Raw genomic sequence first — 21,833 nt, 5'->3', positions numbered from 1 at the left:
CTCACAGATTCAGGCCTCACTGGGCACCTAACGCCCCTCCCTCCCAGCTGTCAGCATGTCATCGTGCTGAGCTTCTGGCTCACAGGCTCCACGCGGAGCTGTGAGCTGAGGACAGGGCTGTGCCTGGCCCAGGGGCTGCCCCAGAAGCACCTGCAGGATGGACAGTTGGATGGACAGACCAGGAATGAGGGAGGGAGGGAGGTCTGAAAGGCGGAGGGGGCCTCCCTGTCTCTGTAACATCTGGTCACCCCATGTTGGCACCCTGGGGGACCCTTTGCCCAGTCTTCAGAGGGTCCTTACAGCTCACAGGATCCTCTCTCCTTTTCAAGCAATGAACCTAAAGGCCAGAGCTGGAAGGACCTTGCTCAAAGCTACACAGCAAGTCAGAAACCACACCGGAAGTAGTCTGGCTCCCAGCAGGCAGTCACAGCCCCCCACCCCAGCCAGCAGCCCTGTGTCGCCCCCCCCCCCCCCCCGCCCCGCTCCGGAGACTGCGCTCTACATGGTGCTGCTGGGACCCTAGGGCGACCTTGCAGGGAATGTGGTTGTTTTACTTAGAAGGAAGAACCTTCTAACTACACTCTTGAGACATCACAAGTGTTTGGGTCTGCCTGGGGGGGAGGGGAACAGGAGCTGGGAGGACAGTGTCCAGGGGTCCAGCAGGCGAAGGTGCCACTCCTGTCCCCTTGGCAGCATGGCAGGTGTGGAGAGGCCCTCCCTGTGCCCTCCAGTGCTGTTGGGCACAGAGAAATGCCCCTCGTTTGCCGAATGGAAGCTGGGGAGTTGGAGGTGCTGGGCTCTGGGAATCCCCCTGGGCTGGGCTGTTCTCCAGCATGTCTCAGCAGTGTCTAAGGGAAGGGATTTGGTGGCGAAGTTCAGGCTGGGGAATGAGAGACTAGCTTCTTAAATGCAGGACTTCCCACTGTCTTCTAGGGAGCAGACACAGCTGTGGCCTGGAGGGCGGGCTCCACACCGTGGGGTGGGGCGATTCCCTGTGCTAACTCCCCTTTGCTCAGCTCAGCACTGGTTGGCTCTCTCAGCTGGAGCCCCTAAATCACTCCCTGGGCCTGGACCCCAGCCTCCCAGTGAAAACCCTGGTAACACCAGGGGGAAGCGTGCTGCAGCTGGGGGGTGCAGGGGCCCCAGTGCAGGGTCCTCAGGCCTCTCCAGAAACAAGCTGCAGTGGGCACCCTGCTTCCTAGAAGTAGCCTCTGGGGAAAGGGAGAAGCTGAGGCGCGGGCCCCGGGGCGGCGCTGCCTCACAGTTGTGTTTTGACGGCTGAGTGCAGCAGGAGGAAGTTGTGAGCAGCCTGGGGTCCAGGCGGCCCTGAGCTAGCCCCTGCTCAACTCCAGCTGGGACGGCTCTGGGCCCGCCACAGCCCAGAGCCCTCTTTGGTGACTCAGCACCGGCCACAGGCCCCCAAGAGGGGCCTCTTCCTGTGCAGGGCTCAGAGGGGGTGGAGAGGAACCATGCCTGATCTCCAGAGACTGAGGCAGAGCGGTCTGCAGGGCAGCCCGGCACCTCCCACTCCTGGACACCTCCCGTCTCCCTATACCTCAGCAGGGCCAGAGAGCCGCTGGTCCAGGAAAAGGACGTTTTATTTCCATAAATACTCCTGCTCACACTCGCACACTGACCCCACGTCTGCCCACGGAGACGAGACGCCCACAGGAGGCCCAGAGGAGGCCAATGAATGGAGGAGACACTGAGGTGGCCGGTGCAGGCCCTCCCTCGGCCAGACGCCCGCAGCACCGCCTCTGGCATTGCCCTCAGGCCAGCAGTCACTGAGCCTCTGCGGCTCCTCAGGAGGCCTGAGAGCAAAGGGGCCAGACAGGGAGAGGGAGACCCCCAGAGGACAGATGGGGCTCCCCCAACTGGGCCCCCTGAGACGGCGACCCCAGGGCCGACCAGAAGGAAAAGCTGAGAGTCAAACCACACACCAAGAGTGCAAACAGCTGGGGGTGCAGGCACCACCCCCACAGTCACCCGGTTCCTGCAGAGGAGGCCTGAGCTGGTCCCTGGCTCCAGCATGGCCCCAAGTTATGGCTGGGCCTTCCCATAAGGCATAAGGACAGGCGGGGATGACCCCACCTCAGGCTGGGGTCAGGGATGGGCCTGAGGTCCTGGCCCTCGCCCGGCAGCCATGCTTCCTCCAGTGACCCCAAGTCCTTCCAGGGCCACTTGGCCCTTCCCGGCTCCAACCCCCACCTGCGGTGAAGTCCCCAGTAGTGCAAACCCAGGCCCAGCCTCCCGCTGGGTTTGGCTCAGCAGGGGCGGGGTTAAGGAAGGAAGGGGCCACAGGGGAGAGGGGAGAAGCACCAGGCACAGGGGTTATGGCCGTGGGGACAAAGGGTGTCCTGAGCCACCACTGCCCCCTACCCAGGCTAGCCAGTGGCCAGCCCTGTTGTCCCCTCCTCTCCCCTCCCCTCCCTGTTCTAGAGGCTCCCCCAGGTCTCAGGTGGGGGGAACTGGTCCACATCCCCCATCTCGTTGTAGGTCTGGTCGCCCATGGTGAAGAGGAGCTTGTAGCGGAGGCGAACCTTCTCCTGGGGCAGAAATGGTGAAATCAGAGAGTCAGCGGCAGAGAGGGGGCTGCCCCCACCCGCAGCAGGGCCCCGGCACAGCTGGGCCCTCACCTTCTGGGGGTTGGCGAGGAGCAGGACCTGGGTGATAGCCGAGGGGTGCACGATGGGGTTGAAGGCAGGCAGCTCGGTGCCCGAGGGCGGCTGCAGCTTCACTTTCATGACCTGCAGCCAGGACAGCGGGGCGGCTAGCCCTGGCTCCTCCCCCTCCCCACCGGCCCACCCGCCAGCTCCTCTTCTGGGGGTGCTGGGGCCCTGTCCTTCTACTCCATGTCCCCTCGGAAAAGAGAGAGACCCCGTTCCCAGCTGGCCCCCCATCCAGCCCTGAGTCACCCTGCCTTGAGAGGAGGGCGGCATGACCATGTCACCTTGGGGACAGCTGACTGGAACACGATGTTGCGGATGGGCTGGGGGGCGGTGCTCAGCATGGAGACCACCACCACCAGCACGTCGGAGCGCCCAGGCAGTGGGTCTCGGGCAAAGTGGAAGAGAACCCGGAAGCCATGCTGGTCGTACACAGTCACGGGCAAGATGCTGCCTGGCAGGGGAGAAGGCGGGGTGATGGGGGACACTGGACTCGACCCGGCACACCTGACCAGCTCTCACACCTGGCTCACATCAAGGGTTCACTGCTTGGCCGAGAACATGAGAACCGACCCACAAACTTAGGACCAGGCCTCGACCCTCGGCAGCAGTGCAGCCAGGGGTGCCTGCCGGCTGGCACCCAGGTGGGACAGGTGGACTTGTAGTGTGGTGGCAGAGGGGAGACGGGAACTCAGCACCACGTGGGCCTCTGCCGATGCCATACATGTGGCTGCTTCCTGGCATGCTGGAGTGAAGGACTATGGGAGCGCTGGGGCCCCGCTCTCACAGGGGGACCCTGGCCCGTCACTCCGCTTCTCAGGGCCCGCCTTACTGGTAAGATGGGGGCGTGATGACCTATGCCACCCAGGCACAGAGGGCTGGCGCCCGCCTGTGCTCACAGTGAGCCCCCAGCTGGAAGAGGCTGAGAGGACTGGCCCATTAGCGCAGGGCCTGGCGCCGCTGGAGCCCCCACTGCTCCTGGGCGAGAGAAGCCCAGGCCCATGCCTGGATCCTTCTCCTGGTTTGGCTTTGTGACCTCCAGGAGGCGCCGAACCTCGGTGCCCTGGCCCTGCCTTCCCAGAGAGGAGAGGCCGGGGGCCACCTATCAGAAGTCCTCTTACTTGTGTGACCAGGAGTGTGCCTGCAGTTTTGCAGCCACTTGGGGTCAGATGAGGAGGCTGAGTGCTGGGGAAGGGTCTTGTCCAGAGCTCCCCACTGCATCAGGCAATAGCTGGGGCTGGGAAGAAAGCCCCCCTTTCCCACCTGCTCCCCCAGAAACAGCTCCCAGGGGACGATGAGGTGGGAGGTGCTGCAGGGCAGTGGGCTGGCCCGCCCCACTCACTAGGTTTGATGGACTCCAGGGGCACAGTGATGCTGGCCAGCGAGAGCTCAGGCTGCTGCGGGGGCCCGGAGGGCTCGGGGGACCCGGTGTGGAGGCTGGCGGCACGGGAGCTGGGCGAACTGCAGCTGCTTTTATTCTGCAGGTCCCGGAGTGTGAGCCGGGGGGCTGGCTGCTGCTTCTCCCTTATTGGGGGACAATGTGTTGACAGGTGACTCCTCAGTGGCCAAGACATCAGCGGCACAGGGAAGGTTGGGCTTCCTGACTATCCCCGACACCTCCCTGTCTCCCTGGGCCTGGTTTCCTCACCTTGACACGGGCAGCTCTCTGTGTCCCTCCCCCTCCCCCGCCCATTTGGGCTCATTGTCCTCCTCACGGCGGGCCTGCCGTCTTTCTCCGGTGCCAGGACACCTGGGAGCAGGGCATAGGTCCCCTGCCTCTCACACAGCCTATGCTCTGTGGGGTGGGCCCTGGGGATAGGGAGGGCTCCCCCCACACTGCCCGGGTATGCCCTCACCACCGCACTTGTTGGGACTCCGGAGGCAGCGACCACTGCAGCAGGGTCTTTCCCAGCAGGTCCAGGTCATCCAGACCACTGCTCACTGGCAGGGGCGTCTTCACGGGGGACCAGCTGTCTGTGCAGGGTGCCGGGGCGGGGGCCGAGAGCTCAGCGCCATCAGATGACTGTTGGGCATACAAAGGGTGCGGGGCGGGGGGGTGTTGACGAGAGGCTGAAAAGATGTCCTCTGTCCTGTGCTGCCAAGGAGACCCCCTCTCCTCCCTGCAGCTGACACCTGGGGACAAGCAGCAGGGGTGGGGACCACATTCCTGCCAGGCCTGACTCCTCTCACTCCGGGGCCATTAGTGGGTTGGGCCGGGTCTGGGATTCTGCTCTAGAAACCGTCACTTTCCAGGGTGCTCGAAGTCACCCTTAGGAGAAAAGGAATAATAAAGAAGCCCCAACTCAACCCAAGGGAGGCCCAAGGCTGAGACTGCAGGGAGGTGTGCCTGGAGGTGAGAGGACCTCTTGCCTTTCTCCGCAGCTGGACGGGTGCCTTGGCCCCCAGGCCACCCCCTGCCCCAGGCCCTGCCGGCTCATCTCTCCTCTCACTTCCCCTCAGGCTGCCCGTCCCAACTGCCCTGACACCAGGAAGGGCCAGGCTGGTTTCTGGCCCCTCCTACCTGGAAGCTGTTCCATCCAGCACCGTCCCAGCTTGGGTCTGGAGGGGGTGTGGGGTCACTGAGGCCTGCGGGGAACAAGACAGAGGTAAAGGGGCTGGGTCCTGGGGCAGAGGTGAGAGAACTGGGGAAGAGAGCCCTTCCTCTGAGGGGCTCAGCTCAAAGGGGACCCCCCACCCCATTTTAGCACTTACAGAGGGAACCAGCCAGAGCAGAAGTAGAAAGCAAAAACCCTGACAGCCCATTCTCCAGGCCCACACTTGCTTCCTCTATTGCTGCTCAGAAGCCAACTCAACTACAGATGTTAGGACTTTCCTCTTTGTTCATCAGCGGGCAGCTGCTGGTGGGAGGCGGTGTGTGTGCAGGCGTGGGAGACGTCACGTGAAGTTCCTGACCTCACAGGTCTGGGTGGGTAGGGGTCGGCATCCTGCCCACCAGTGGCCGACCGGAGGGCTGTCCTCTGAGCACCAGAAGGGTGCCATGTGCAGTGAACGGGGCCCTGGGCCCAGGCCTGCCCCAGGGTCGGAGCAGCCACGGGCAAGGTGCTGGCTGGGCCGTAGGGGCCCCACATGCACCATGCAGGGTGGACTGGGACAGACTGGGAAGGCCCCATCCACCCTGGCATGTGCCAGCAAGGCTGGCTGAGCGATGCCAGAGAGAGATGTGGACCTCTGGAAGGCTGCTGATTGGTAGAAGGCAGTAGGTCACCAAGCAGTCTGACCTCTGCCTTCCCTGAAGCACATCCCAGCCAAGTTCACCCCAGATTTTACCCAGAGAAGACAAGTTATCCTGTTTTAGCAAACCCTGAATAAGTGAGGCCAAGCCTGAAGTGCTATGTGACCGGCAAAGGCAAGACGCAGGAGGCGGTGACCATCCCTCTGGACAGACCACTCTGCCACCAGGGACACAGGTGGTAACTGAGAATGCTCCTTCTAGTGTCAGACACTTTGGACCTGGGTCTCACTTAATCCTCAAAACAACTGGAAGAGGGGTGCTCATGTATCTTTTAGAGATGAGAAAGGAGGTGCTCAGAGGGGTTAAGTAACCTGCCCAAGGTCACAGAGCTGGGAAGTGGCAGTCAGGACTTGGACAGAGCATGGCCTAATTGTGGGAGTTTAAACACCGCTCTGTCACTTAGCTGTGTGACCAACCCCCCCCAATGGTGACAACCTCCTGGTGCCCCATTTATAAAATGAAGACGACACCAGCACCCACATCAGAGGACGTCATAATAAATCAGACAGATCCGCTGCAGTGCCCCAACAGTGCCTCACACCCTCTCTGAAAGACAGGAAGTCCTCACTGCTGCCCCTGCCCTGCCCCTACCCCTCAGCCTTCCTGCCACAGGGAACCAGTTAGGAAAAGCCCCTTGTGGCCCCAGGGCCTCCTCCACCCCCTGGAGCTGGGGGTGCTGCCCCAGCACTTCTGGTTCCTGTTCCCACATTTTCTTTGCCTTTGAGAAGAAACCAGAGGAAGCTGGAGGCTCGTGCCTCCTCTGAAGCAACAGTGGGACAGGAAGTGCACGGCACACCTCGCTTCTCAGGAGGAGGTGGCTCTGCCACCACCACCCACGGGCCGGGCCACACACAAGGAACGCCCAATGCTGGCCCTGTGGGGGAAGGCGAGCCAGCGCTGTCTTGGCACTGGGGCCCTTCACCTCTCTGTAAACCAGGGGCAGGGCCTCTTCCCCGAACCTCCCCCGCCCCCCAGTGAGGATGGGCAGGTGGGTAGGACTCAGAAGTGGCCCTGTGGAAGGAGCCTCCTAGGAGGGGTGCCGGCTGGGGGACCCAGGGACCCACCCACGGAGGAACTGAACCTGGTCTGCCATCCCCGCCCCCCTCACTCCAAGCCCCCTCTCCTTCCCGGCTGGGGAGTGGAGCCGGAGCCGCAGACTGGCTCAGGGTGAGGCCTCAGAATCACAGCGCCCCGCAGAAACCCTGGTGCCCTTTTCTGGCAAGCTGCCAGCCTTCCCAGCCTTGTCCTCGGGTCTGTAAATCGGGGCTGTTGGCAGCCCCCAGTGCATGGGATGGGTGGAGGCGGGAGGTCTGAGATAAACCCCTTAAACTCCGGGACCCCAGCACTCCATCGCTCCTGCTGGTCCCTGGGTTTGGTGTTCACTTCGGAACCAGCTCAGGAGAACACGGCCCGACTCTTGGCTTCCAAGTTAGTTCCCAACACACCCTTCGAGATTCCTTTGACAGAGCCCGACCACGTCTCTATTTTTACATCTTCAGGGTACTATGAGGGGGCTACTATTGCACTCTCCTGCTAAGCTCTAAAAGCTGGAAACCCCAAACTGCCTGGCTGGCTGGGCACCTTCTGCTTCTCCCTGGCAGGGAGCCCGGTTCCCTGTCAGGCTCTGGAGCCCTGAGCCCACCGGGCAGTGACACAGGCTTGGTTCACGGAGTGAGGTGTGCTCTGGTGCAAGCTGCCCTGGAGCTTCTGGGCCTGCGCTCTCCCTTCGCTCTCTCTCTTCCTTTTGGTAGGTGGGTACTCGGGCTGAACTGTTGCCTGGGCAGCACTCAGGTCCAGGCTCTAACCTGCTGCAGGGGAACCTCTCTCTCTCTGCGTCTTCCCCCGGAGCCTGGGTGTTGCTGGCTTACCGGGTTCCAGGCTGGCCAGGCTCACCCTTTGACTGTCTGACCTTGCCCAGGTTTCTTGATTTCCTTGATCCTCAGCTTCCTCAGCAGTCAGCCTGGCCTCAAGCCCATCTCCTGTGCTCCTGAGCACTCAAGGAGGGAGGAGCAACACGCTGACCCACCAGGCTCTGCAGGCAGCAGCATCGCCCCCACCTGCAGTTGAGCCACCCTCCTCTGGGCCTGGCCCTGTGCTCACCCAAAGACATGAGCTCATCATCAAGCAGGGAGATGGAGGCGTTGGGCTGCTCGGAGCTGGCCTGGTCCCCAGGGCAGGAGGGCCTGGCTGGGGAGGCTGTGCCCACGGGCGGGAGATCCAGGCCTGAGAGGTCCAACAGGGCCGAGGTGCTGCCTGGGGTGGGAAAGGAGAGTCAGGCAAGGCCTGGGGGGAGGACAGTCAGGTCCTTGGGGTCCCTGGAAGTTGAGGGGTGGCAAACTGACCCCCAAGCCCTCATAACTCTTCTGCTTCCCCCTCCCTGGCCATCCAGTCCTTACCCCTAGATCTGCCCACCAAGCCCTTTCTTTAGCACACGCTACCCCTTCTGCCTGGACTGGATTTCCTACCTCTGTCTACTGCCTCCCATCCTCTGAGGCCCTGCTTAAACCCTGCTACTTCTGTGTTGTGCCCCACCCCCACCCCTCCCCAAAAGGCCAATTCTAACCGCTCCTGTGGTTCCCCAAGCTGTCATTTTGCCCTTATTGAAACTGAGCCGGGCTTACATGTCAAACCCTCCCTACCACCTCCTGACAGTTACACTAAGCCTCGGGGGCTAAAACAGGTCCTGATTTGTCGAATGAAAGAAAGGCCTCCCTTCTTCTGCCGGTCCTCAGCTCCCTCCCTCTGTCCCAATCCAGACTTCCGCCCCCCACAGCTGCAGGCTTGGCACAGACTCTCTCCCTGGGGGCCTTCCCCATCTTACTCTTAAGGTCTCCCTGGTGGTCACAGCTATCAGCTCTGGGACCATCACACCAGCCTGGGTTCCCTTCATCCTGGGGTGCCCCTCCCCAGCTGTCCTGCCACCTCCTCACCAGGGATGGAACCGGCAGCGGCTTCTCCATTGACCTCCTCGCCCCGCACCAGCTGTTTGTACAGGTTGATCACCTGGGTGAGGTTGTCGTTGGCCTGCAGGATCTCCGCTGCAATGGGCAGGGGGAGAGGGGCTAGAGTGAAGGAATGTGGGGGCCTCTGGAAGGAGATGAGCACCCCACATCCATCCCAGTGCTCGTGAGGGGGCGGGACAGCAGGTGTCCCATCTTGTCTACTCAGACAGAGGCCCCCGTTCCCCCTTGTCCACTGCTTCCTCCACACTGCCCTGGGCCAGCCCCTGAACACAGGGCACACTCCCCGCTCTGGCCTCCACACAGCTCTGAGGTCTAGATAACCTCAATTCTCGGTGTGGCTTCACCCCTTCCTGCCTTCAGGTCTTTACCCAAAGTCCCCTTGGAGAGGGTTTCCTCAATCCTGCCCCCGCACTATGCAGTGCCCTCCCCGCCTGCTCTTCCATGTCACTTGGCATCGCCTGGCAAACGGCCACTGCTCATGTCCTGGGTTTATGGTCTGTCTCCTCTCATTAGGCCACCAGCTCCGTGAGGTTATGGCTTTGGTTGATTTTGACCATTGCCACATCCCCGAGGGCCTAGGAACGTGTCTGGCACACACTCGGCCCTTGTCAGTACCACCTCCTGGGGAGCCAAGGCTCGGAGGGACCTGGACAGCGAGCCTCCTGGGTGGAGCCCCTGGCCCACAGGAGGTGCTCAGGGAGCTCCTGCTGAACGAGGGGCTCAGATGTCACCCAGACTGCTGTCCAAGAGGCCCTGCTGACGTGGGAGCAGAGAACAGGACCGGAACCTGATCTGTGGCCCTTGCAGGTGCCGCAGGCCCAGCTCTGGAACTGCGCAGGCCTGTGGGATTCGCTCCGAGTCTGCAGCCCTGACCAGGGAGGCAGTGTCTGCAGGGAGAGCCCTGATCCACTGTGGTTCTGCCACTGCTCTGCTCCGTGATCCGGACCAGTCACCCCCCTCCCTTAGCCCCAGCTGTGAAATGAAACATATCCCCTCCTGTGTAGCTTGTGGGCAGTAAACGAGGTGTCTGTGAAGCGCTTTGCCCTGAGGATCCCTCAATCACTTCTGCCCCTGCTCTGGGCTTCCTTCTTCCTCACCTGAGAGAAACCAAGGTCAGCGCTGGAGAAAGGGGCCCCCTGGTGGTGGCTCCTTCCAACTGCAGGTACTCCACAGGGCAGGGGGTGGGGGGGGGTGGGGGGGGGAAGGAGGTGGAGGGGTGGGCCAGCTCTGCTCACCTAAGGCCTCATCGTTGTCCTCTGTGTCACTGGCCAGTCGGAAGAGTGTGGGCCGCATCCGCTCACAGCGCTGGTACAGTTCCTGGGGGCAGCAGGATGGGGAGGTCAGGGCCGGCAGGGGCCCCGGGATGGCCTGGGGCAGGGTGGAGACAGGCGCACCTTCATCAGGTCCTCACTGCTGCAGGCCGAGGCGCCGCCCTGGCTGTGGCTCATCACCATCTCGGTCAGCAGTTTCACGTTGTTGTTCACTTCCTCAATGGCGCTCACCCGCTTCGAGATCTTCTCCATTCGCTTCTGGTCCTGGGGAGGCATCAGCAAATGGCCCAGAGAGCTGCTGTCGGACCCAGCCGAGCCGGGCACCTCCCACACCACGCTGTGGGTGGTGTCTGCCGGTGGGGTGCTAGGGCAGACACTGCCAACAGCCCCTCGTGCCCCGGATAGGACGGTCTGGTCCAAGAAGCCCTGGGCCAGCCCTGCTCACATCCTGTTGTCCTGCCAACAGCCCCTAAGAATTCCCTGGGCCCTCAGCCAGACTCTCCGGAAATGGCCAGGCTGTCATCCACACCTGCCAGGGGGTTCTGGAGGACCTGGCCTGGGCCTCCACCTGTGGTTCTCCATGAGCCTTGCCTTCCTCGCGTTTGCCCCTTGAAAGGAGGTTCCTGCACTTGAGAGTGAAAGGCCTCAGTGGTCACCAAGTGCCATCTGCAAACCAGTGCAGTCACCCCTCTCGGCGTCTGTTAACGCCTGGCAAACGGTGGGGCCTCGAGAGGCCACTGCGGCAGTGCCCCTGGGACCCAGGCCAACCCTTCCTCACACGCAGGCTCCCCCCTTGCACAGGGGAGGGTGGGCTTGTGCTGTGCTGTCCCCTGCCTTGCCCTCCTGGCGTGGGGCCGCCCCCAACCTTCTCCCGGCTAAGAGGGCCTGCAGCTTGCCTCTAAGAGACCACCCAGAACTGCCCTCTGGGTCTCCAGACTGCAAACCTTTTCGATGACTTGCCTTTATCAATAAAAAACGTTGCTGCACGCACCCGTGATATATGTATACAGATGGTCCCCAACTCAGGACTCTTTGATGGTGCAAAAGTGATACGCACAGTACGTTGCGTGACAGTCAAACACAGGCTTTGGGCCAGGCGACTCTGCCTAGCTCTGGGCCAGTGAGTGTCCTGAGCATGTGTAAGGGGGGCTGGGCCAAGCGGAGCTATAATGTTCGGGAGGTTAGATGGATTAATCACGTTTTTGACTTACGATATTTTCAGCTTACAGTGGATTTATTGGGACATAACCCCATGGCAAGTCAACAAGCATCGTATTTACTTATAAGTTAAACATACATCATTCCCTCTCTCTCTCTCTCTCACATACACACTCCAAATGTAGTAAAGCCTACTTTACTTCTCATTTTTATGGGACAGTCAGCCTTGCAGAAGCCCATCCATCCAGGGCAAATGAGCTCGGCTGCTGGGAAATTCTTCTTTCTAAATGGGGGACCCGGCTCAGCCCACTGGGGTCCCCCAGCGTCAGTCAGCCCTTTCACTGTGGGCCAACCCTTTAGCGGGGTCACTGCAGAGTTCCTTGTATGCGCAGGTACAACCCCACCTTGGCAGCCCAGCTCAACACCTCCAGCCCGCCTCCACCCTGGGCCCCGGGCTCAGTCATCACCTCCTGCACCATCTCTTTGATGAGTTTGTTGGCCGCTCGGAGGTCCTCGGGGTGGGAGCTCTTCAGCAGGCGGGCCAGCATCTGCGCAGAGAGACAGAGGGCAGTGACTGTGATGGCAGGGCCTGGGCCTTGAGTCTCGTGCTGGCTCCTCCCTTCCTGGCTGTGGGATATGTTACCTAAGCTCTCCAAGACATGGCGAGAATCTACTGACACCTGCTGGGGTGGCCACAGGACAACTGGGACACTGCACTAAGTGTCCCCCACCAGCACCCAGCAGAAATAAGTTCTCAACAAATGGTGCAAGACATCCTTCTAGTACCGTTAGAGAGTCTTTCTGGAAGGATGTACGAGAAACTGAACAGTAGGGACTCTCTGGGACTGGACTGGGTAGAGAGGAGCTTTTACTTTTTATCCTACCTCCTTGGGTGCTGTTTAATTTCCTGCCCATGAACACATGTCTTCAACAAAAAACTAATGAAATTACCATTCAAAGGGTCATAAACGTAAAGACAGGCAAACTCCTGGTCAACCTATGAAACGCCCTCAAACCAACCTCAGGGGCACAACACACAGTCTTGTGTTTATTACCTACAGGGGGCGCTGCAGGGGCGCTCAGCATGCAGGGAGTGCTCAACAAGGGTGGCTGTCACCCACTACAGTGGCGGTGCTCATCCTGAGCCTCTCTGCTCCAAGGGCAGGGCAACCAGGGACTGGAATTCTGTGACCCCCAAAGTGGGCCCTGGAGCCCTCACCGGCTCGTCTCACCTTGGATTTCTCCTCATCTTCAAAGATCACATTCTTGGGCCGTGGAGGCGGAAGGGGAAAGACGGCATCATCTGGGAGCTTGGGGTCAGACTTCACTATCCCTGGAGTAGGTGGGTGGTGGGAAGGCTGTCAAACGGGCCCGGGCCCAGGGGCAGGGGGTGAGAAGGGGACATGGCCAGGCAAGCGCAGGAAGGAAGGGGGAGGGCAGTCTTTCTCCAGTGTGCTGGCTCTAGACCTTGGGGGGCCCGGGCCTGCGCCCGACCCACCGCGCTGAACTGCATGGGGAAGAGTCTGGACACCTGTATGTTGAGGCCACTCCATGGGAGCCACTTTCTAAGGAGAAGCCTGACCCAAACCCACCTTCTCTCCACCCACGCTAGCCTCAGGTAGAGCAACAAAAAGGCCTCACTGGCCATATGTTCTTGAGAAGTTAAAGGGCAGACCCGTGACCTTGTGGCCAGAAGCAAGGGTCTGGCTTGCTGCAGCCCAGCTCAGGGAAGAGGGGAGGGGCACGGGCCATACCCTGGGCTCTGCTGCCTCACCCTGCTTCTTGAGCATCTGGTAGGCCTCTGCAATCTTCACTTCCTCGGGCAGACCGACCGTCCAGCTGTAGAGGAGCTCTAAGATCTTGTTCTTCACCTTCTCTGATGTCCGAGAACCCAGGTACTTCAAAGACCAAGGGGAGAGGAGACCCTTGACATTGGCTGACTTCATTCGTTGCAACCCCAGCCCCAGCCCCAGCCCCAACCTAGTTATCTCCCCAGAAGTCCCTTGGAAACCCAGCCTAAGGGCCCTCACATCCCAGCCTGGTACACACGAGCTCACTGCCTAGCTCTGTCACTCACCAACTGTGTGAACTGTGTGCCTCAGTTTCCCCACTGTTAAGCATGGATGGTAACAGTGGCACCGTAGTGAGGATGCAGAGCTGAGGCACGGCCCACTGCCTGCTCATGCAAGGCTTAACACTATGACCTGAGGAAGGAGGAGCCACCAGGGAAGGGGCAGCTGTGGGAGCACTTAGCCCTGGGCCTCACTCAGCCTCCCAGCGGTAAAGCAGGCTGAGGGGACAGGCCCTCACACCAGCCACCTTCCAGGAGGAGAACAGGGAGGCCAGCTGGGTCATTCAGCCATTCTGGTCAGCAGGTCTGAGTGAGGAAGGATGAAGGGGGTGGGACCTCACCCAAGGCGCACCACACAAGTCCATGACCTATGGGAGGACTCCTCGGGCCAAGCTGGGGGTGTGGCCCATACGGAACCAGCAGGCTCTGTCACTCAGGATGGGGGCCTCAGCATCCAAAGTCTTATAGGGGCCACTCTTGTGAGGTGGGCAGGGAGACCCTCTACTACAGACACAGAGACCCAGGTGGGCACCATGGCCAGGTCTACAGGGAGAGACCAAGGAGCCAGAGCAGCCCGTGCTGGGGCAGCTGCGTGCACTCCCTGCAACGGTCCCTCCCTAGGTACCGAGCAGCCCCGGGGCTGGCCCACCACCTGTCAGTGGGAGCGCTTGTCCTGGACATCAGCTGTCCCGGACTCTACCGAGAGAAGGGGCCCAGGAGAAAGGGTGTGCATTTGTGCCAGGTCTAAATTCTAAAGGGGGCTGAGGCCGTAGTAGGCGTGGGAGCCCCAGGAGGAGGCCCCAGGGTGAGGCGTATTCCGCCACCCATCTGACGGCGCAGCTCTGAGCTTGGGCTGGGAGCACCCACCTTGGGAGACACGACCTTGATGAGCTCGTTGAGAAAGCGGAACTTGCCCACCTCATCGTGGAACCTCTTGCCGCAGTTCTTCATGCATGTTTCCAGCACCTGTGGGGAGGTGGAGTGTGGGGACCCCCAGGGAGGGTCAGAGCAGGTGGCCTCCCTCCCACTCCTCAGCCAGGGCCCAGCAGCCCAGGGATGGGTATTACAAGGGAGAAAGTAACTGGCGAGGATGAGAGGACTCTGAGGGTCAGAGGCCCCGACACCGATCACACCCCTCGGGGGGAGCCGGGCAATGCCCAATGTGTGGCCCCGCTGTAGCCCCTCCATGACTTGGCCGCAGCCGAGCACCACTTGTAGATTGTTTTCTTACCATATTCCTTTGATTGTTTTTTTAAACTTACACTGGCGCCCTCAACCTTTGTCTTACCCTAAGCTATATGTCTGTGAAATCATAGGACTAATGTGCACTGGAGAACAAAAATGAAAAAATTAATGTGCTAAAATAAACACACAACTATTAACAGGGAAACAGTTCATTACCATCGCCTAAACCCAGCCTGGCTGCATAGCTGGTCGCTGTGTGGCCCATGCCCGGGCCACAGATGGTACACCCTGCAACGCCCTGCTGTCAGCACAACTTCAAAACCTCTGGCCTGAGCCCGTGCGTCCCCCCTCGCACCCCCGTGTGCAGGACAGCGCCGCCCTGTGTCTGGAGACACTGATGGGCTGGGCTGACCCTGCAATGCACCTGGGAGCTTTGGAAACACGCAGATTCCTGGGTGTAGGGACTATAGTTCTGGTTCAGCAGCTCTAGGGTGGGACCCTGCTTCAGCTTCCTGGAGATCTGAGGCCCAGCTGGAGTAGGGAACCCCTGGACCAGATGACCCTAAGAGGCTTCCTCCCCAAAAGAGACCCTTCTGGGACGGGAGGCCAGTCCACTGGATGCTGCAGGACCCTTGGGGCTGGCCCAGACCCCCATTCTGGGCTTCCTCGGCACAACTCCCTTGGGCTCCTAAGAGTCTGATGGGACCCCAAACACCTCAGTCATAGCCTCCCCTGGTGCCATCCACGTGTTTGGCGGATGGCCAGCACCCTCTCTCCCCTTCTCCTCACCGTCAGGGCCTGGATCGCCTCCCACTCCTGCGGGGACTGGATCTTGTGGGCCAATAGCCGGGTGGCAAGTGGAGGCCTGGGTGAGAGGAAGAGACAGAGCCAGAATAGCCGCAGAGCTCGGGCGCCGTGGGGAGGGCTGCCTCACTACCCTGCTAGGGCTGCAGCCCTCAGGGGCTTCCGCAGGGCAGGTGTGAAGGCCCAGCTCCCTCTCTGGATTGAGGACCAGGCCGTAGATTGTGGCATGGCAGGGTGGGACCAGGCAGGGAGTGCAGCTGGGACCTTTACCAGGCGTGAGCTCAGCCCCTGGCCAGCTTTACTAAGGACTATGACCTGCCACGTCCTTGGCTCCGCGCAGGGACAAGCACGGAAAGATGACTACAGGCTTCAAGGGCCCAGTCTGGGAGCAGAACACGCCAATGTTCCAGGAGAGATGGGCAGGCATAGCTCCCTGGGAACTCCAGGCGGTACGGGACATTCTGCTGTGGGAAATCAGGGCGGCTTCACGGCCGAAGTGGTGCTATCCTCTACCAGGTCGTGAAAGCCCCGTCACTAGTGACAGTAATGGCGAACACAGACTGAGTGCTTATGACGGGCAAGGGGCTGCACATGCGTTTTCCTGTGTAGGCTTCACAAGAGTCCTTTGAGGTGGCCGGCACTGGTGCCCCACTTCACAGTTGAAGGAGCGGATGCTCAGAGGTATTCAATTACCTGCCCAGCTAACAGAGGGGGTGGGAGTTGCACCCAAGCAGCCCGCCTCCAGAGCCCACGTCACGCTGTCTGCGTGGCCTCCCTGAGTACAGCACCCGCACTGGGGGCGGTGCAGTGGAGGTGAAGCGTATCGAGCTGTGCTCCCCAACCTTCAGCACCCCCTGGGGAAGCTGCTAACGTGTCCACCCCAATCTCCCCACCAGGCAGCTTATTCCAAGTCTGAGGGCAGCCCCAAAATGTGCATTTTCACAAGCTCAGGACTACCATCTTCTCCCTGTAAGATCTTGGGGCAATTGCTGAGTCCCCAGAGCCTCAGTTTCTTCACCTGTAAAATGGGTCCAGCAACAGCCGCCTCCAGGGCTGGTTGGCAGGCAGCACTCAGAGTGCCCGCTGCTGTCAGTAATTTGTGAGCGCGTGAAGAATGGAAACGTTTCTGATTGAGGCCAGTGTCTGCGGCGCGCACAGCGGGCACACAGTGAGTGTTCCTGAGTGTGAGCAAAAGAGGGGGATGGCCACCTACCCCTCAAAGTCCTCGTTGAGTTGCTCGCAGAAGCCGTTGATGCTGGCCCAGTTCAGCTCCTTGTTCAGGGGGTTCGTGGCTCTGTCTGTAGGAGGGGAGAGGGCCAGTGTGACCTAGCAAAGGACTCCCTGCCTCTCACTCCCTACCCCAGCAGCAGGGGTTGCTCAGTAGGGGGCATGTTGCCATAGTCTCAAGACCCAAGTGTTGATGTATCAGTCAAGTCCATGGGCGGCAGGAAGCCCATCCACTAGTTTCCTGTTGCAGCTTCTCTCTGAAGGGTTCCACTTTTAGAGACTATTCAGGGGCTGTCCCCCTACTCCCCATTGCCTTACCCCTACAGCTCCATGTCTGCCACGTCTGAGTACACCTCTGATTCTGTTCCTGGAGACGGCGTCCCCACAATTCTCATGGAATTTATGCTCAGAGGGGATCCAGAGGTAGGAGAAAAACAAACCCATAGTTCCTTCCTCAAGGGTCTGCCCAGCTGGCAAGTGGGCCAAGGACCTGGGCTCTCAGTACAATGAGACAGAGGGAGGCAAAGGAGCCGTGGGCACTGGAGGAGGGGACTCAGTTGAGCCCAGGATCAGAGGAGGCTGCCTGGAAGAGGCAACACAAGCAGGGACTGGGGGGAGTTAACCAGGCCGGCTGTGCATGCCTCTGCACAGCTCAAGGGCTGTGTGAGACGTACATAACTGGGCACAGGGCAGAGCATGGAGGGCCTTGGTAAGGAGTACGGCTTAGGTATCACCTCCTCTGGGAAGTCTTCCCTAACCCCCACTCCTGCTCAGGCTGGCACTGCTACATCAGCTCTTTCTTTTGCGTCCCTCAGACCTGACCTTGATCATGGGTCCAGCTTAGCACCGCACCACACCAGCTGCTTGTGTACATGCCCGTCTCTCCCGGGAAACCAATGAATGAATGAGGGTTCAGCTGTGGGCAGGCAGGAGTGGTAAGGAGGGGGTGGTAAACGAGGCCAAGCAGTCACCTCCCTTACCTCCAGCATTGGTTAAAAACAACCAAGTAGGTCACAGAACTTTCCCAAACCTCTGTTTCCCCATTTGTGAAGCTGGACTGAAATATGGACTGATTTGGGATGATGAAGTACTTTGCACAGGATAAAGCCATGGGGGCGGCCAAAGACAGGTCTTCACGACTTCCCCCGAGCCTGTCTCCAAGTTTCACCCTGTCCCAGCCAGTTCTGCCCAAGCCTGAGCACTGGGCCAGAGCCGTGGAGGGAATACAGCCCGGGAGGTGGGAAGAGAAGGATCTGTGGACAGAAGGAGGCTGGAGACCTAGCACATGGCAGCGGCCCACTTGGGGTCCGGTGCTGTAGCAGGAGGCCTGGAGCCCTGCGAGCCTAGTGCCGGCTGCCATTCATTCAACTCCTATTCATCCGATACATATTGTGAGTGCTGGAGTCACAGAAGTGAACAAGACAAAATCCCTCCCCTCCTGGAGCTCACAGCCCAGCAAGAGACACACTACTCAGACAAACAAACCCACACAAAATACTGTACACTGGTGTGAAGTGCTATAAAGAAAAGAAAAAGAAAAATAGAGCAGGGAAAAGGTATAGAAAGTGTTGGCGGCGGGCAGGGGGACTACTCTCTGGTACAGCTGAGCAGAGATCCGAATGAAGCCCTTTCTCTCTGGGTGCAAACCTCTGTTCCAGGAGCCTTGCAGAGCCCTCCAGTCCCTCAGAGGAAAGAAGCCCCGCTGACCGGCCAGGGTACCACCAAGGGGCATTCCCCTGTTAAGCGTGGCCATCAGCTCTGCCTCACAGCCCCTAACATGACCCGAGGCTGGGGAACACCATTCGGAGGTCAGAGAAAATGAGGCTGGATACTACCCACTCAATGACACCCAACCGGGGGACCCTAAAACAGGAAGTCCCTTCAAGTGTCAAAGACACGTGAGTCTGACCGCGGACAGAGAGGCTGGTTCTAGAGACAGTTCCTGAGTCAGAAGCCAGTAAGGAAGCAGTGGGATCACGAGACATGCATCTTTCTCGAGTGAGGGCCTCTGGGTGAGGAGATCTGACCAGCTTCTCTGGCCCTGGCCCCAACCCCCGTCCTCTTACCTGCCAATGACTGGGGGTGGGGTGCACTTTCCCTGACAGGCAGCAGGGGAGAACACCTCCAGGGAGGGAGGGAGGGAGGTGTTTCACAACAGGAGGTACTTCACTGTGTCACTCCACAGTGGTGACAATTATCATTTACCCATCAGAAGCTACTTTTTAGCTCTAACCACCCGAAGGGAAGAGCTTACAATTTTGCTAGGGCACAAAGGGGAAGAAAAAGAGAATAACAACGTCAGTCCCCATTTATTGGGGTCCAACTACTGCCAAACCCAGGTGTCCGGATTCCTCTCAGTTTCCCAGATCAGACTCTGGTCTCTCAGAAAATCCCCACTGCTGCTAAACCTGACACCGTTGTGTACCGTCCAGCCCTCAAGTCCTTCCGCCTGTCATATCCCTCAACCAGGGCCCGACCAATCCGAGACCTGGACACTTGTGGCGTTCTGGAACAGTCTTAATGGCCGCTGAGTGCCTCCTTTCCACCCTCTCTTCCTCCCCCCGCCAGGGCGACACTGAAACATCCCTGGAAATGCTGCGGTTCTGGGGCTAACCTCAGGGGTCAGCTCTGCTCACCCCCTGTAGCTCCCTGGTGTGCCCAGGGCTAAGGGGCTGAGCTGAGGGTAGGCCCAGAGGCCTCCTTGAGGCCCTGGCACAGACATGGGTCCAACACTGGCCCAGGGAGAAGCAAGCCACAGCTTTCTGGGGCAGAGTCCAGGAGTGGGGCTGTAACAGGCAAGGATGTCAGCAATGGAGGGCTCAGAAGCCTGAGCAGTGGTCGGAAGTGTGTCTGAGGATTCGGGGAAAGGGGTGCAGGGACCTCTGGAGGAAGTTCAGCAAGGACAGGAGTCTTGAGTGGCGGTGCAGTGAGGGGCTGGGCTGAGGGTAGTGGTACAGAAGTTGAAATGACTTCTGGAGTCAAAGATGGGCCCTTTCACGTCTATAGGGTTTGGGGGTTTCTTACTGTGTGACCAGAGCTTGGAGGATCAGATGAAGCAGTGGGTCCTCCCTTTTTGGGCAGGTGAAACGAGCAAACTTGACAGTAGTTGCAAGCTCAAGGATGGGACAGGAGGGAGTCACGACATGCAGGGCCAAACAGTGAAGGATTCGGACCCCAGAAAGGTGGGTCCTTCCCAAGTCTGAGGTGTAGCCCTACGCTCGCTTGCTCCCTCTCACGACCCAAGGAAATGAGTTGGGGGTCCGCTCCTCGGCGGACAAGTCTGGGCCTGAAGGGGTCAGAGACTGCTGTCTCCGTCCCGGGGCTTCTGGGCTCAGGGCTGCGCGCAGATCACTCTTCCCCGGGGGTCGCCGCCCAGGGATCTGATGGGTGGGCTGCTGCCCAGCTTGTAGGATCTTACTTCATCCCAGCGTCGGAGGAACCCGCTCGGGGCACCGCCCCTCCTGGGATGGGGCGGGGCGTGAGGAGGGGGCGCCCCGTACCCCGCCCCCCGCCGGGAAGGGGCCCGCCTTGTGCCCCCGGTTCCGGTTCCGGCCCGGCCCGCGCCCCTCCCGGACACTCACTGATTCGTGCCTCCAGAGTCTCCGGCTCCATCTCCGGCTCCATCTGCCACGGGCCCCCAGCCTCGGCACCGCCCCCCCGCCCCCCCTCCGCTCTCGCGGGACCTCCTTGGCACAGCCCTCCACGGATTAAAGGGGCAACGTTCGCCCGGACGCTCGGGAGTCGCGCACGCGAGCGCTCGGTGCCATAGAGATACGACCGAACTCGCCTAGAGCGTCACCTGCTCTCCTAACCCCTCCTCCAAGCGGTGTCTACGTCACGGGTGGGACCCACCGCCTGCCTTCTTGTTCAAGGCGCTCAGACTGGAGGGAAAGCGGAGGAAATGGGGACCGAGCGTGGCACCATGGAAACCCCACAGGGCGCTCTAACTCGTTCTGCGTCACGGAGACGCCTGTGACCGCGTCCAAAAGAATGCTCCGCGACAATGTTTCTGAGGGGCTCCGAGGTCACTTCCGGGGCTGTGAGGTCACTCTGGGATCCCTGAGCGTGTACTTCCGCTTAATTGCCAAAGTGGGCGGGTCCCTTAAAAGGGCGATGACATTTGTTGGCTGCTGTGAAAATAACCAGGAGTCAAAATTTGTCGATTGCTTACAGCGGTCCAGGCATTCTTCTAAGCACTTTGTGTACATCGATACATTTACTTCTTAAAACAAGCCCATGAGCCAGATAGGTTGCCTAAGGTCACGCAAATGTCGGCGCCTGAACCCTGTTCTACCTCCTGCATTCTGCAATCATTTAATGCATTATGTATTTGCTTTGCTCTGTGATCGGCATTGGAAAGACAAGGACATATTTATTACACAATGTGATGGAGGAAGCCTACCGGGTACTGGCAACTCAGGAGGAGTCCCTACTGCAAACCGGAGCCTGGGGGATAAGGGGCTTCTTGTCAGGCGAGGTTTCACGGAGAGATTGATACTTAGCTGAAAGACAGATTTCTCCAGGTAAACCTGGTGTAAAAAGATATTCCAGGTGTGTTGCGGGGAAAACTCGGTTCTTCTTGCCGATGCAGTAAGGATTACAGATCAGGAAGTTTGTTAGTATGTAAGCAGGGTTTATTAGTGATACATTGTGATGGAAGAGAATGGACCTTGCTGAGGCGGGGGAGAAAGGCATGGGCTTGGGCAGCAAAAAGCATCAGGTCCATTCCGCAACCTCATAGAGCTTGCGGGATGGGGGCGAGGGAGTTGCATATAGATTGGTGGATAAAGGCAGTGCCAGCTTCCCCCAGGGACGGACGTGACCACCTAAATGTAGGTGTGTGGAGGGTTGTTAGCCCAGAATCTTATCTTGCTCCAGACCACATTTGTTCATCTTGTTGTAAAAGAGATACATGAGAGAGGCGGATAATTAAAGTTGAGGCGGCTACCCAAAGTTATTTATGGGGTCTCTGTAAGCACTGGGGACCCCCTTGTAACAGAGATAGTGACCAGAGGCAGGCAATTAACCAAAATTGTTTTATAGGTTTTTCCTTCGGGCACCGTGGACCCCCAACCACCTTCCTCCTCCCTGCCTTGGTTTACTATCGATCTTGCCTAACAGATAGAGGGAACCAAACGTTTCAGGGCTCACGGGGGAGAAAGAGTATGGAGTTCAGGGAATTGAAATTACTTCAGTATCCCTCCAAAGGATGTTGGCCCAGAATTAGGCCCTGGC

At 59.6% G+C, this 21,833-nt stretch overlaps 1 protein-coding gene across 3 annotated transcripts; it reads right to left on the bottom strand.

Moving 5' to 3' along the window:
• Positions 1 to 1,580: 1,580 nt before the first annotated feature.
• GGA1 (golgi associated, gamma adaptin ear containing, ARF binding protein 1) lies at positions 1,581 to 20,736 on the bottom strand. Of its 3 annotated transcripts, none has more exons than XM_053919547.2 (17): positions 20,180 to 20,736; positions 16,585 to 16,669; positions 15,357 to 15,432; positions 14,250 to 14,348; positions 13,086 to 13,209; positions 12,544 to 12,644; positions 11,779 to 11,859; positions 10,277 to 10,417; positions 10,118 to 10,199; positions 8,850 to 8,957; positions 8,020 to 8,172; positions 5,188 to 5,252; positions 4,523 to 4,689; positions 4,009 to 4,190; positions 2,951 to 3,120; positions 2,637 to 2,747; positions 1,581 to 2,546 (listed from the first exon to the last, which is right to left on the bottom strand). In XM_053919547.2, the coding sequence occupies exons 1-17, from the start codon at positions 20,220 to 20,222 to the stop codon at positions 2,436 to 2,438; spliced, it is 1,899 nt and encodes a 632-aa protein (XP_053775522.1). In that variant the 5' UTR covers positions 20,223 to 20,736; the 3' UTR covers positions 1,581 to 2,435. The 3 variants fall into 3 exon arrangements, with proteins under 3 accessions (XP_053775522.1, XP_053775523.1, XP_053775521.1); XM_053919548.2 differs by lacking the exon at positions 20,180 to 20,736 and adding an exon at positions 19,623 to 20,008; XM_053919546.2 differs by lacking the exon at positions 20,180 to 20,736 and adding an exon at positions 17,421 to 17,514.
• Positions 20,737 to 21,833: the final 1,097 nt, after the last annotated feature.

This window comes from Desmodus rotundus, chromosome 3 (genome assembly GCF_022682495.2).
Source record: "Desmodus rotundus isolate HL8 chromosome 3, HLdesRot8A.1, whole genome shotgun sequence".
In the NCBI taxonomy this organism is placed as follows: domain Eukaryota; kingdom Metazoa; phylum Chordata; class Mammalia; order Chiroptera; family Phyllostomidae; genus Desmodus; species Desmodus rotundus.
The sequence above is the reverse complement of the archived record's forward strand: the minus strand, read 5'-3'. Positions and strand labels throughout refer to the sequence as shown.

Excerpts from the sequence above, each read along its gene's own strand:
- GGA1 (XM_053919546.2), bottom strand. The coding sequence starts at position 17,472 with ATGTACACAAGCAGCTGGTGTGGTGCGGTGCTAAGCTGGACCCATGAT. Across the intron at positions 14,349-15,356 it reads AGGCGATCCAGGCCCTGACG|GTGCTGGAAACATGCATGAA; the intron begins GTGAGGAGAAGG and ends ACCTCCCCACAG. Across the intron at positions 2,748-2,950 it reads TCCAGTCAGCTGTCCCCAAG|GTCATGAAAGTGAAGCTGCA; the intron begins GTGACATGGTCA and ends TCCTGGCTGCAG.